Source organism: Nelusetta ayraudi, unplaced genomic scaffold, assembly GCF_046127955.1.
Source record: "Nelusetta ayraudi isolate G7.1 ecotype Tasmania unplaced genomic scaffold, CSIRO-AGI_Nayr_v1 ptg000068l, whole genome shotgun sequence".
NCBI lineage: Eukaryota > Metazoa > Chordata > Actinopteri > Tetraodontiformes > Monacanthidae > Nelusetta > Nelusetta ayraudi.
In genome coordinates, this window is record NW_027466118.1 from 288636 (window position 1) to 303964 (window position 15329).

General features: G+C 47.9%; 1 protein-coding gene across 4 annotated transcripts in view; it reads right to left on the reverse strand.

Moving 5' to 3' along the window:
- Positions 1 to 15329, reverse strand: part of n4bp3 (NEDD4 binding protein 3) — a 61370-nt gene that overhangs the window by 34665 nt on the left and 11376 nt on the right. For 3 of the 4 annotated variants that reach the window (XM_076041579.1, XM_076041581.1, XM_076041580.1), the window contains exons 2-10: positions 7443 to 7723; positions 7175 to 7337; positions 5997 to 6209; positions 5633 to 5754; positions 5318 to 5513; positions 4326 to 4418; positions 3981 to 4235; positions 3531 to 3789; positions 1138 to 2708 (exon numbers count right to left, since the gene is read on the reverse strand). In XM_076041579.1, coding sequence (XP_075897694.1) covers positions 2296 to 2708; positions 3531 to 3789; positions 3981 to 4235; positions 4326 to 4418; positions 5318 to 5513; positions 5633 to 5754; positions 5997 to 6209; positions 7175 to 7337; positions 7443 to 7690 — 1962 coding nt within the window. In that variant the 5' untranslated portion in view covers positions 7691 to 7723 and the 3' untranslated portion in view covers positions 1138 to 2295. Of the gene's footprint in view, positions 1 to 1137; positions 2709 to 3530; positions 3790 to 3980; positions 4236 to 4325; positions 4419 to 5317; positions 5514 to 5632; positions 5755 to 5996; positions 6210 to 7174; positions 7338 to 7442; positions 7724 to 15329 lie in introns of those variants that run through there. The other variant, XR_012928616.1, reaches the window with a different exon arrangement.

Genomic DNA, 15329 nt, shown 5'->3' on the forward strand with positions numbered 1-15329 from the left:
GAAGTCCTGATGTTGTGCGAAATGGCTTGTACAATGTTTTGTAACTATAAAATGTGCCTATCAGCACCCTGAAACTGACAACAACAACAACAACAACAAAATAAATCCTACAAATTTTAGCACCACTTTTCAGAGAGAGTGTGGAAACCGGCTTCAGGAAAACAGCCCTTTGTGATGTCACTTTGTGGTCACCTTGCATTTGACTCAACCATTTGGTTGAAGTTCAACAAAACATCAGTTTTAGCAGGAATCTTAAAAGTTTTTTTTTTTATTGTAGGAGGCTGCAGACACAGGTTTAAACACGCTGTCATCTAGGGGACTAATGATTTTTTTTTGTTAGGTTGGGAGGGACAATAAATTGGGTCGCGACAAGGCTGGAGTCCTCCATGTAAAGACCAGGAAACGGGTGTGATGAGGAACGCAACATTTACCATGAAGATTATTTCCCCCACAGTCAAACACAAACGTTTATTTTTTTATTTTATTATGAAATCGGAGAAAGGCCAACTGATGGCATTCAGCTCCCAGCTGCATCACTCCTACAGAGCGCTAACGTGTGAGGTGAGACTCTGCTCGCATCCCACGTCAGTTAACCAGCTCGGAGCCGGGGCGGTTATATTCAGCTCAGAGTTTTATGTAATAGTTGAAATGCCGAGGTAAGGACCCGGTGAGTCAGCCGCAGCCGGCCTTCCTACGTTTACGGCAGCGCTGGACTTCCATGTGCCGCCTCACACTTCCCACGTCCTGCTGCATCTCTTCTCTTCCGCCATTACCCAACCAAACCCAGAAAAAAGTGACCCTGCGCCAAGACTGTTGTGCCACCCTGGAGGTTTTGGGTTGATGGTTTCCAGAGGGAGTCCTTGTTATCATCTCTGGTGTTTGAGGCCCGGCTGCCAAAGCCTGGGGGGTTGCTGGGGGATGGAACCGAGATAAGGATTGAAGGCTAAAAGCTTCATTAGTCCTCAAAGCCCTGCAGCGCTCTGGCCTAAAGCCGCTGTCGCTGGGTTTTTATTGGCGCGCGCTGCTCATTTCTGAGGCCAAGACTCGGGTGAACCCGGCAACCTTTCCGCCTCTAAACATTCTGTCCAGTCGTGACGCGGCAAAGTCTCGACCGGGAACATAAACAAGCAGCGCATGTAACACTTCATAAATGTTTATTATGAATGCAAAAAAACAAAGATATTTTATACTGTACAGGCTGAAACCCAGTAAGTAGACATTGAATCACAGTATGGCGCGAGGCTGACCGAGTGGGAGCTGGAACGTCCACGTATCAAAGTACAAACGGAGCGACGAGAGCACGGCGAGTCCTACGTCATGCAGCTGTAGTCACTGGCTGGGTGCAACAACTTGCTCCAGCAAGCAGGGGCAGTCCCGTTTAAGTTTAGGCGTTCCTGTCGTCTGATGATGACCTTTATAGCAATCAGAAGACAATCGGAAGACAACAGTGTGCTTTATATACAAAAAAAAATCTCCTGAGAGGAGCTGGAAGAGTCCAGAGTTGTCGTCGTAGTTTTTTTTCTTAAGTAGTATTAACAGTTCTGAGTACATTGGCACCAGGTCCATGCAGCCCATGAGAATTCCAGACCAGAGCGTCTGTAGATCTTCTGCACAAACGAAGAAGGTGCCTTGATTTTTTTTTTTTTCTTCCTTAAATCCCTTTTTGAATCCTTTGGTAACCGTCAAGGCCGTGCAGCAGTCCACAGCAAAGTGGCACAGCCTCAGTCTGCAAGGTGTAGTTCAGCTCATTTTTTACAAGTTTACAAAGAGGAAAATATTACTGTTGAACGGGACCCTGTTTCGGTGCTGCTGCTCCTCTGACACCGCTCGTCCTCGGTGAGGCACGACAGTGCCTTGGTTGCAAAGAGACGCTTCGGTCTTTGCAGTATGAGTTGGCGGAACGAACGACGAGGGTGCGTCGAGCGGAAAGTGGCAGGAAGTGGCAGGAACCTTCGGAACCTTTTTTTGATAGTCGGAAAAGTTGAGGTGAAACCCATTAAAGAAAAAGAGTCAAATTTAAAATCTTAAAATGGACAGGAAAATCAATGTTTCGATATATTTCTGTATTATGATCTCATTTTGATTAATTCTGTCATAATTTTAAACTTTAGATTGAGTGGGTCATAAATTATTCAAATTAAAGACATTTTAACTAATATGTAACTGAATATATTTATATATAATTATTTTTTAAATTCAGAAAGAGTGATGAGTTATTTCTTTTCCTGATCAAAAGTGGGTTTCCGCAGAGACAGCGGTGGAAGGAGACAGTTTGCATGGCAAATCAGTCCACATTCAAATTTCAGAAGACTCGATCCTCTCGATCCAGGGCAGACCAGAGGAGGGTCTCTCCTCCGGGTGCTCATTGGCTGCCGCGCTCTCCAGCTCCGCCACTTCTCTCTCCAGCGTCCCACTTCTGCTCCCCGCCACTCCGTCCCCCTCCTCTCCCCCTATCCCTCCACAACCCCCCCGACCCGCTCGCTCCTGGCCCGCCCTCAGCTGGTGCAGCTCCCTCTCCAGCGCCTCGTTGCGGTGGTACATCTCCACGTAGCTGCCCTGCAGCTCCTTCTGGTAGCGGATGACCTTGTCCTTCTCCGTCTGCCACGTCCGCCTCTCCTCCTCGAACGCCGTGGCCTGGGCCTCGCTCTGGCGCCGCTCCAGCAGGAGCTCGGCACGCAGCCGCTCCTCCGTCGAGCTCCCGCAGCCTCCTGCAATGAGGAGGTTCACATGACTTTCAGCTACATGCCAGCTGAGCCGTCTGGGGTGGGGGGGGGGTGAGGGGCGGATGAAAGACGCCGGCTGCCTGTAAAAAGAACTACTGGCCCTGACCTGATTAGACAAGTGACCCCGACTTCTGGTCCAAGTGTGTTAACATCCTAACTGAAAATAACTCCGACCGCCTTCTGCCCAGTTGATAAAAAAAAAAAACTTTACTGAAGCACAACTGCGGGAAGTTGCTCTTCCATGTTAAATAGCATAGTTTAAAGCTAAAGCAAGTTTATAGACCCCATGTGTAACATTTAAAGGGATCTTCCGGCATCCAGTGGAACAAAGATTACATATGGAGTTTGTATCTTTTGCAATGTTCTTTTTCCATTTCGTGATAAACATTTATACATATTAAATCCATAAAAAAGTGGCACCACGTCTCACAAGTGTCCAGATTTGCTCAGAACGTGAATCTGCTCAGGGTTCAGTGTTTTCACTCTGACATCAGAATTCACATAAGAAATATATGAAATCAAGTACAAAGCAATGTTCGATAAGTAACGTTGGCAATTTGTTTTCTGTCCACTAGATGTCACTAAATCCCAGACTCTTGGCCTTTAAACAGAATTATACCATGAGTTCCGAGACATTATTTTGTATCTGTGTAAACCACAATTAGGCGTGCTTGTGTTCACTTCTTTTGTTGACTTGTTTCACTACGTCGGCAAGAACTTGCACTCTTATCCCGACTTGCGGCGTCTAGTTGTAAGTGCGTGTGTGTGTGCGTGTGTGTGTGTGTGTGTGTGTGTGTCAGGAATCACCTGCCGCCCCGGCCGACTGCCCTTCCTCCGCCGCCTGATCCTCCTCGTTCCCGGTCTGGGACGGGCACCTGCGGCGCTTCGCCCCCTGCAGGACGAGCTTCAGCACTTCCACCTGGCTCTCCCGGTCGCGCAGCTCCGTGCGCGTCTCCCTGAGCTGCGTCTTCAGCTGGAAGAGCTCGCTCAGCTTGTGCGTCACCTCTGCCTGGGAGTCGCGCAGCTGCTGCTTCAACAGGGAGATCTCGCCCGACTTCTGGCACACCTGCAGGAGAGGCCGATAAGAACAGGATTATACACATATATATACATATGTATATATATATATATATATATTTTTTTTTACTTGCACTCAGGTTCTTTTGTGCAAACAAGACAAGGCAGACAGGAATCTCGCTATCTCTACCCTGCCCTGTAATTACTCGTCATAAAGTGCCTCTCTCTGCCGCCTGTTACCTCCCACTGCGTCTCCTCCAGCGTCGGACTGGTCGGCTTCGGTGCGACTGCGGCGTCCTGCCGCTCGCGGTCCCTCCTCAGCTTGTCCAGCTCCTCCTGCAGCCGGTTCTTCTCCTGCTGGGCTTTGAACAGCTGCAGCTGCAGGTTGCGCTGCGAGCGCTGGGCGTGCTGGGAGACCTGCCGCAGCTTGGCGGCGTACAGGCGCTTCAGCTCCTCCACCTCCTTCTCCCACAGACGCTGCTTCCCCTCGAACACCTGTGCAGGCAAGTCTCGTGGTCAGTCAAGCGGTTCGCCTCCCACTCCCCCGAAAGGAAAGGAAAGGCTGATGGTTGAGACGAGAGTCACCTGAGCGATGGCTCCCTCGCTTTCATCCAGGTTCCTCTTCATCTGCTTCAGCTCGTGCTCTTTCTCCACCAGGCGCTCTTCCAGATCCCGCACCTTAAAAAAAACGACAAGGCATGAAGACAAATACTTTCTGCTCCATCCATCCATCCATCCATCCATCCATCCCATGGATACGAAAGTGGATTACAGCCACAACAAGAGAAAAAAATGTTACAGGCAGGAGATTTTTATTTAAGTTTTCATTTCGAGTTTCAAGAAAAAGAAAAAGAAAAATTTCCTGAATGAAGTTAAAATATCGTGAAAAATGCTGAGGTAAAAAAGACGAGATTCAGTGAATAAAGTCAACAGAAAAGACAAAGTTTTGTGAATAAAGTAGAAATTTTCATGAATAAAGTCGACGCAAATAAAGTGGAAATTGGCGAGTAGGCTGGATGGATTGTGGATTAACCCAGTTACCCACAGTAATCAGGAAACTGGCGAAAACAGAAGTAATCCACTCGACTTGCGCCCAGAGCCTTTCGACTTTATTGTCAACATTTTGACTTACTTCACATTGACATCAATTGCAAAATTTCAATTTTATTCACAAAATTTCGTCTTTTTTACCTCAACTTTACTCTCAAAATTTAGACTCATCTAAAAATTGGAGATTTTTGAGTTGTGGACTTTCAATATTTCTAAAAAAAAAGATTATAAAGGAAATTCCCTGAAAGTGTTGACGACCAGTGTGATTTCACGCTCGCTCTGATTGGCTGATACTTCCTGATGCATCACAGAAGTTACAGAGGCATGCTGGGAAGTTACACTACTGCTACATGCTCTATATAATAATCATAATGCGGAAAAGTTTTTGCATATGACAAAAACCTTTTCGCCATATGCGTTAGGTGAGCAACTTCATTGAAATGAATGAGCTGCCATATTGAATCCTGAGGCCTGGCTCCATCAATCCATCTATTCATCCATCCCTTCATGCCTCCATCCGTACTCACCACTTCTTCTACGGACAGGGAGAGCGTCCACTCGTAAGGAGGCGGAGCCTCCCCTCCGAAGGGAACCAGGCGACTGAGTGTTGCCATGCTTCGACACGACACCTCCCCTATGGCCCCGCCCCCTGAGCCCACAACCTTGGGGCTCAGCGAGTTGTGTTCCAGGGAGCCGATGGTGTTGATGTGGCCCATCGACGCACTGCGGCACGAATGCAGAGAAACCTGTCTCATTATCTCCACCAGCCCACACGCTCATTACAAATCATTCACAGCTTCGACAATTCAAAGCAGATTGGAGCTAATGAGGCCGAGGCTGACCTGATGTGAGCCAGGTGTGGGCGCAGAGGGGGCCGGTAGGGCGGCAGGCTGCTCATGGAGTTGTGACCCGAGTCTGACAGGTTGTCGTCCTCCTGGCTCGTCCCGCGGGCAGAGGAGGGGGCCTGCATAAACACACACTTCACTTCATCATAGCTCTGACGAGATCGAGCGGAGAGGAAAAGAGTTAAAGCGACGCACAAATATTCAAAATGTTATCTTCATACCTTTACTGCAATAAAAGAAGAATGCTAATGATTGTATTTAGTTCATGAAGACACAATGAATCCCATTCATTTGACAAATCTCCGCTGAGTTGATCAGATGTGATGATTTGATCAGGACCAAGCTGGTTTTCCGACGATACCTTGTTTGCAGCGGGGGTTGGGCCTCCGTGGCGGGAGGGCGAGGAGGAGGAGGAAGAGGTGGAGACGGCCTTAGCGACGTGGGCGTAGGCCCGGTGAAGCCCGTTGGAGATGCCGTGATCAACGTCCTCCGACTTGGACGACGGGTAGAGGTTCTGCATGGAGCTGAAGTTTTTGGGGGTGACCGGCTTGAAGGCAGAAGACCTGAAACAAGACTGGAGCGGCGGAGGGGGGAGCAACGTCAACGGCGGACTATAAATCACACCAAATCACCAAACCAAATCCATCCGTGACCACCGTTTTCTCAGTGTCGATCAATGTGGGGGGGGCATTAAAGGTGGGGTCTGATTGTTGCAATAAATTGAGAGGACAAAACTGACAGGTTCCCAATCTGCAGCGGGGAGCCAGAGAAGACTGGAGGCTGATTTATGTACCGCTAACAGATGATTGGGTTGATGCAAATTGCTCCCAGAGACACATAAACGTGTAACTAATCAATGTGAGAGTCAATCACTGGCTGTATAATCGTTACATTTTTAGAATTCTCTGGGAAAATATTCATCTGTGTCTGTGGCTGAGATCCAGGAACCCTCATCGCTGTTTTAAAAGTCCAATGTTTTATTATACTTCTCAGACCCTCTGTGATGTCACAAGGGGCACCATAAATTATCCAAAAACTTCCTGCCAAAATGTAAGCTTCCTTCAGCCTTCTGTGTTCCATGTTTGGATGGGGACCAAATTAGTCGGAGTCAGAGAGCGGAACCAACACCTGGCTGGGGGGTGACGGTGCTATTCTGGGAGAGGTGTCAGCGCCCTTTCTGACATCACAAAGGGCAGATCACGTTTCAGCAAGTGGAGCAGGCGAAAGAAGTTAAAGGTGGGGCTGGACTAATGTCCGGGGAGTTCACTCGAAACACCAAGGGTAGGAAAACAATGGGGGAGGAAGTTTTATGCAATATGTGACCTTTGAAGGCTTTGAAAGGCACCGAGGCTCCTCTGAGGCTGGATTGTATTAATGTTGACACAATTTGTCATTGTTGGCCGTGCAATTTGGAGTTAAAATAGGTTTGTAAACATGACGCAGACCTTTGGCAGTGGAGAAAACATATTTCCTGACAGCTCTAATCAAACAAGCACCCTTCGGTCAAACCTTTTCATAACATTTTTAAACAATAGTCACCTTCTCATACTTCCCGCTGCTTGGCAGCGAGTTCTTCCTCAAGTCCACCTCGGTGCCATCTTTGTGGTAGATCTTTGCGTACAAGTTGTCCTCCTTCCTGCCTCCGGCCGAGCCGATTATTTCCTTCTTGAGGTCGCCGCTTGGATTTGCTTTGGGCTCTTTTCTGTTTTAAAGGCACAGCGGGGTCAACTGAGGTCAAATCCTTTTCAGTTTTTAACTGCACCTCGAAGCTAACTCTGCCTTCAAAGAGGTTGTTTTTTTTTTTCACCTGGTGATGTTGAGGTAGTTGAGCAGCTCCCTCTGCGTGAAGCCTTTCTTCAGGAGGCCGTTGGCCTGTTTGGGTCTCACCTGGGGCACGGCGCGGTTGATTTTAGTCGGGGACACGTCCGGCCGCTCCACCAGACTTCCTACGCTTCCCATGCCGCAGCGCGAGGAGAGGGGCGGGGCTGGGAAAGGGTTACGGAAGGTTTTGTTAGGGCCGCGGCTCAGAGGGAGAGTCTGGACTGAGGCTGCCATTTGTTACACAGCTCTGCGGGGGGGTGAGGTGCTCTGCGGACAAAGAAAAAGGCAAAGTACAAAAGTGAGCGGGGAAGCAAAATGGTTGGACCGGTTTATCAGCGACGGGATGTTGATGTTTTGTCAAAAAAAAGCTGAAGAGTCTGTTCGAATGGAAGTAAAGAAGCCTACAAAAGGGATTTAATGAATAACAACAACCCAGTTTGTTGTTTGTCTATACATTGCCAAAAAGACACAACATGAAGTCTTGATAAAGACAAAGGAAGGCTACACAATCTAATTTAAAGGCTCTATATTATCCTCATCGGAGCTTTTTCATCACAGACTCCAGCCAAGCAGCCTCTCACTACTACTGAACTGAGTACTTTAGCCTTCTGTTTACAGCCTCCTGCAAGAAAAGGCTTGGTTCAAGCACTCTGAGGCTGATGTTTTGGTTTGAAAGATAAAAAAAAAAAAAAGATTCATTGGTGTCATAGCCCCTTGTGATGTCATAAAAAGTTGATTTACGAAATTGGTTGTTGTAGTAAGAAAATGTAGGTGAATTAAACTTTTGTTGATACTGTATATTTGAATTACCTGGTTCTCAGGAGTCACATCATGCTACTGTTAGACATATCTATTCATGGGCACCTTTTCTTTTATGAAGGTAAACTTTGTGATAAGTCGTGATGTCACTGGTGCACATCCGTTGTCTGGATCGCTGACCCCAAAAGTGAGCAGCAATTCCAGTCAGTCCACCGGCAGAGACTGAAATAAACTTCACCCCCCTCGGCTCCGAGGCTCTAAGTTCAGGGGGAGAACGTGGCATGTGCTGACAGACGTTTCCTCAGCTGTGTTTCCCGGCACAGACAGCTGTCCCCGAGAAACACAGCTGATGAAGTTTCCGGCGAGATCAAAGAACAACAAAACAGACGCGTAAAACACACCGAGGCTCCCGTCGCCGAGGAGGAGCGCTGGAGGGAAAAGTCGGAGGGAGAAACCTCCCCAAAACAATCAGATTTGACGTTGACGCAGGTAGTCGACAGCGTGCGCCTTGTTTTCTCCGCCCTTCTGATAATTCACAACACGCTGCCACTTGAGACGCAGGATGGGTTTGTTTTTGTTTTCCAAGGTAGAGCAGCTGGCTCTGCACTTTCGCGGCCCTCTTACGTAACTCTGATCCAAAGCAATCACACAGAGAGCTCCGGAACGGCGCGGCATAATGGGAGAGCTGCTGCGGCTTATTTTGTTTATTCTCCCCTCATGATGAAAATCATGTGTGTCCAAATAAACCCTCGGCACACCACGGTGCTTTCCAGTGCGGGCCGGACAACGATCTGGGCCGATAGCGCGACTGGACGGCAAAATAAATTAACTTGAGCCAATAAAAATGGGACTGTTTGCTGTCAGGTTAACGAACAAACAGAAAAAACATTGCGAAATCTGAACAGTTTTTCCTTGGCTTTCCCCAAAGCGGACCAAAGCGACCTCACCACCATCGCCTGTCAGATGAGCCACGCGTCCTCCCCCCCTCTTTCTTCTTTTCAGACGACCTCATCAAGGATTGCCATTGATTTCACCCCGCTGACCCCCCTTCCATCACCCTCCATAAACACTCCTGGAGGCCATAAAAGCTTCTTGAGGCCATAAAACAGCAGCAGCAGCAGCAGCAGCAGCAGCAGCAGCAGCCTCGCTGACTATAAAACTCAAGGAAATGCGCTTGTGCGAAGCTCATCTCACAGGTGCAACACAATGTAACTTTCCCCAGAGTAGCTGCATGGAATACTATGGTGTTACTCTTAGAGCATAGTAGGACTTTTGTTACAGCGATAAAGTAATACATAGCGGAGTAGGGTTCTGAAAATAAACCTGTGATTATACAGTATATTAGGGTGAAGACTGCATAATACCACACTCTGTATGACATCACTGGTTTTTAAGCACTTTTGGTTCAGTAGCGTTTATTTAATTGACATTAAATCATAGAATCAGCTCCAGTGGTGAGTGGTTATATAACCTCAATAATTTCCCATACATTCCATTCCAACAGATTTATTTTCTTGTGACTGTAAATATAGCAAGTGCAGGCCATGAGATGAAAACTCCAAAAAAAAGCATTTAAGATTAGAATGGATGGATTCATGCTTTTCTTCCCTAACAGTTCAGTCAGTTAAAGTCACTGTCTGGCTGAATTTTTTTGCAAGGCGCCCTTGCGTTGCACATTTGGGAGATCCGCCTCCGAAAAAACAACCTGTTGACTGACGATCCCTATTTTACGTCTGCATGCGATCGTGACACGAACCCGACCTCAGAGCGGTTATTTCCTCCCAGATAAACACCACCTGGGGCGGCACGGACATCGGCGGTGACACTCCGTCATCGACGCTCGGCTTCTCACACACTCATCAAGCGGCTTTGCACCGCGGGCCGCCGCACTCGCGGCAATTATGCAGGTGGTTCGAAAATGGGGAGCGAGAGCTTTTTGCAAAAAGACTCCCGCCCACCTCCTCTCAGGGCTCTCCGCCAGGCGCCGATCAAAAGCTGCACCACCGCCTCATGTTTATATTCATAAGGTGCCACTTCTGCTGTTGTAAAACTTTCCACTACGCCGCCGTTGAGGAGCCAACACACAACACAGGAAGGGAAAAAAAGCAGCTGAGAGGCTCATAAAACCCCCCAAAAAATCTGACAGTCGAATCAAGTCAAATTGTGACCGGTTATCTGACCTGCAAGAGCTTCCGTGTCACAGCCGGATGTGAAGGACGTGCACGTGTGTGTTCGACACTGTATGAATAAACCATGAACGGCCGGTGGTGGCCAAGGTCTGACGAGGTATTTTTAGGTACTTCACCCCGTTTGTGTCTTCCATCCATCACGGACGCGACAGCATCCAATCGAAGCCTGACGGGAAGGCGAGGGACGAGAGTCAAGGGGGTCTTTTTGGGTGGGTGGGTGGGGGTGGGGGTCGTGGCGGAGGGGGTAAAAATCCTTATAGGCTGCGACCACAAATCCTGCAGGACGGAAGGAACTCTGCATCCAGTTGTTTTCCATAATTGCCTCGCAGTTTATGGGCCCTGAGTAAACCAGGAAGCACAGATTTATGGGCCTGGCTCCACGAACCCAGAGGCCCTGAAATGCAACACACATTCTTAAATCACACATGCACGCACACACACACACACACACACACACACACACACACACACACACACACACACACACACACACACACAGATCAAAGCAGCGCTTCCTAGTAGCCTTGAACAGTTACGGTCTAATTGAAAGGTGCTCTGACGGTGATTTACATTTCCCTCAAAGCAATCGCCAGCCTTCTTTGCATTTTTTGATTAAAAGCCGCTGACTCCGATCAAACGTTGGCTTATCAAAGTCTCCCCACGCTTTTGACTGCGCGCCGCCATCTGTGAAACACGTTTCCACTCGCCACTCGCTTGTAGAAAGTTTCTGCCAAAAATGTAAAAGATACATGTTCAGAAGTTCAGAACAAAATGAACCCCTTCCAACTGGGTGGGCGGGGTGGGGGTTAGCCGAGTGAAGTGTAGTTGTTAAAACCACAATGAGAGAGTCGCGCAGTGTTTGCGCTCGCAGTTTAGCTTCTGGAAACTGAGGTGAAGGTTGTGGAATGTTTCCCAGGGATGCTCTCCTAACTCGTCCAGACAACTGTGCCGCTCCACAGACGGAGGAAACAAAAGCCGCCTCTTCCCTTCAATGGGAGCGTTTCAAGGACGCTCCCTGCTAGCGCTCCAATCAGGCGTCCCACAGGTGAAACAAAGCTTTCAACAGAAAGGCTTGTAGCAGAGGAGCTGGGGGTGGTTGAGGAAGAGGAGGAGGGGGAGGAGGAAGAGGAGGTCTCTCCTCCATGGGAATGCATCCCGCAGGTCAGCAGCAGGGCTGAGACGCACGGAGGAGCTAAATTCCAGAGATGCTCGCGGGAAACACATGCTCGGGCTCGTCAGCTGTTTGATGCCCCTCACGGACGCCCCCCCCCCCCCCCCCCCCCACACACACACACACACACACACACCCACAAATAAAAATAATGCAGTGGATGGCGAGCGAGCTCCACATCCTCTGCCCTCTGCTCTTCCCCTGCATCATCATCAAAGTTTATTTACATTCGTGGGGTAACATTTGCAGGTTACATCTGCAAACTCCCACACGGCGAGCGCTCCGTTGCGTTACATAAACCCAATCAAAGATGCTCTCGCTAGTGCTTGTTGTGTAAAAGGCTGTTGTGTGATTACCAAATCGTCCACATTTTTTGTTTAGTTTTTTTTTTTAACTGCGGAGAGAGCAGAATTTTGATATTCAACTCCTACTCTGACAGCCGTCCTTACGGGAGAGGAAACAGAAAGCCATGGATCGATCCACTGTTGATGGAGCTGCAGAGAACTAACAGTCTGCTAATAGGTCATGCCATGTGCACGATGATAGAGCACACAGTGAATTTTAATGGATAGTAAAACTGTGTTATCTAGGAGGAAGAACAATACTTGGTTATTAATGTTAAATGAGTGGGATGAGCTTGCTCTGTTTGCCTGCCAGCATCCAAAGGACAATGCTTTAGACTTGGTCTTTCACTGGACTCTATCATAAATCAGCTTGGTAAATTGGTCAATTTGGGAAGGATACCATTTACACAATAGACTGTTTTTGGACTATATTACTCAATCAAGTGTTAACAATACTGACTTGGTTACTTAGAAGGTTTTCTCCCACTTTTCCTGGATCATCTTGGAGTTAAGGGCACTTTTGTGTTTGGGCCATCAATGTGAAGATGTATGATGTTTGACAGAAGATATGTGTGTACAGATGCGTGTGCACCGTAACCGTGACATGTGGCGGTATGTTTCCATTCCGAGATGACCCTGCCCTTCCGCAGGAAGTCTTAAGGAAACACAGTAAACCCTTTCAACCGTCCCTCGTGCGGAAGTAGAATGCGAGGAGCGTGTGATTTTTAGGAGCAACAGGTCGAAACCAGCTCGAAAAGCGCTGCCTGTTTAAAGAGATTCGACAGGATCGTCAGCCGTGAAGAGCTGGAGCTTAACTACTTGACCAAACAAAGGTAGCATGATGCTCCAATGGCAGAAAATCTTAGAGGGACTTAAAAAAAACTTCTAGCAAATACAACAAAACGTGTGCTACTTTCCGCTTGTGGAACTTTGACGAACCTGTCAGTTACAACCGTGGAAAATGTGAAGCAAGCGCGACACATGTTGCCGTGTAATGAGCGAGCCGAGCGCTGGAGCGTCTCCGGCTGCCGGGCATGAGAGCAGCGGGGCGCTCGACAGCAGCGGCCTTTTATTGTTGGCACGGTTGTTCATTATGGACGGGACGCAATCAGCACGAAAGATCTCGCTCCCTCCCCGCCGGCGCCCCCTAGGCCACGGCGAGGAAAAAGCAGGGTCATGAAACGCTTCTTGTGCTGCGCGTCATTACGCAGCGTCGTAAATCTAAAGCACACGGGGCCTGACGAGACGCACGCCGCCTACACAGACATGGAAATATGTTCCAACCCAGGCTAAAGTGCCTGGCGGGCGGCTCCAACACGAGAGCGCGGTCTTACATAAAAGGTTCACTTCATGACGGGCGGGATGACGAGTCTTTCTCCGTCTGTCTGCGGAACTCACATGTGTGAATGGCCAGTGTTCCGCCTCACACTGTCCTCATTGATGAGCAGCACTCGAGGGGCCACCAGGTCATATTTGTCCCCGGCGGTCCGACACAGGGAACCATTGAGCGCGCAGACGCTCTCGAGCAAGACGCGTTACCACACTGCGTCTCGGTCACACGGAGAAGCCGCGTCAATGCAATGGAACAACAGCTCCCCCGAAAAGACGCCTCCACTTTCCCCCTTTTTTTTTTTTTTCTCCCATAGGATACAATGAACAAGCATCATGGATTCACATCTGCATATTTGTGTGTTTTCTACCAACGTTGTAGAAAGTAAGACAGGGTTGCATCAACCTAAATATCAATAGTATTGACATTAAGGTGAGTATTGGTATGGGATCGATATGATCAATAAGATTGGTACTGTTGTTGCAGTTTCTCTTCTAGACGTCTGGGAATTCACTCCAACTTCCTCACAGCTTCTCTACAAGACTGACAAAGCATACAAGTATAAGTGTAGTTCGTTCTCTCTCTTTTTTATACGACTGAATTGTTTTGTATTGTGGTAAGTTCACAAAAAGCATGTTAACTTGAATAAAATCAATGTCCTGTGTTTTACCATGATCATAATCAATGAACAAAAGGCAAAAATCACAAAATTACTCCACTATAATGGTATTTCAAGTAAAAAGTATCTTTACCGGCGATACTCGCCCTGTATTTACTTGGTATAAGATCTATACTGAAATCCACAGTTCCTCTACAGGAAAGCTCTTCGACCTGGCCCTCTCAACCAGTTTGCCGTGGTTTCCGTCTCTTCGCACCCGTTACGTCGAAGCTGGTCGAAGCCAGTCAACCGCGAGCCCCTTCTTTACGCTCTCAGTTGCCACAGTTTGGCAGGTCTCACGCTCCGCAAAGTTCCACCCTGGTGTTGTCATGCTGGCATTCCCCTTAGCACGCAGGCTCCCCTCCAACCCCTGGTGCAGACCGAGTCCAGCGCTCCACGACTCATTACCAGGCCCAGTCATGTCATTGCCCAATGTCCTCCCATACTGTGTGCAGAGGTTGTTTCTCAAGCACGCAATCAAACCATTCCAGTCTTAACGGATCTCCATGCAAAAGCTGAACCGACCTTACAAATATTTACTGACCATAATAGACCATCTCCCTCCACCTGTGTACCTCTCAGAGGTGAGTAAAGTCCATCCTTGTGCTTCCTTTTCCTGCTCCGTTATCAGAAAGTGCACGCCGAAATGTTCCATCAGCCCTCTGTGATGTCACATAGGGGACTTACACCTAGTGTTAATGATCATACCCCTTGCTAGACATTCACTCTGCACTCTGGGGTCTCTGCAAGGCCGCCTTGGTTTTGTCTCCTTCTAAAAATATGTGGTGGGTGCAACAAAGCCTGTTTTTTTGTAGGAAGCTGTAAACAGAGGGCTAAATATAAATGGCATGTTTTCTGGAACTCTATTGAGGTTTTTGTATAGATTTTAAATAGAGCTGCTTAACTGGAGTCTGGTATGAAAAATAAGTAGTGTTACTATTTAACATTTTCCTGTTTTTTTTATTTTTAGTTCAAGATCAACATCACAACCGAAAGTTGTTTTTTTTTGTCCTGTTCTGCCAAGTTTATTGGAGCATGTAACAGTCAATCATCTCTGTCTTAACAAATCTCGGGGTTTAGTGTTGAAACAGTGGTTTGCCTGTTCCATCATGTTATCTTTGTACCATGCACAGTTTGAAACTACTCCTCACCAAATGTTCCCATGCCAGATTTATTGATGTTTATGAGATCATCTACTGAATTTGATTATGATCATGTGATTATTTGTCCCAGTTGCAGCTCTCTATTAGATTCGCTTACAACATGTACACCAGCCAGGTGGTTCATAACCCCTTGAAGCATTGCCTTTGCCGTGTCCTTCACTGATGACTCCACACTATTGTTTTCCTGGACACAATTCGATGACCATCTCTGACCGCAGCAGTGGCGTCGGGGGTTATCTTGGGTGACTGGTCGTATCAG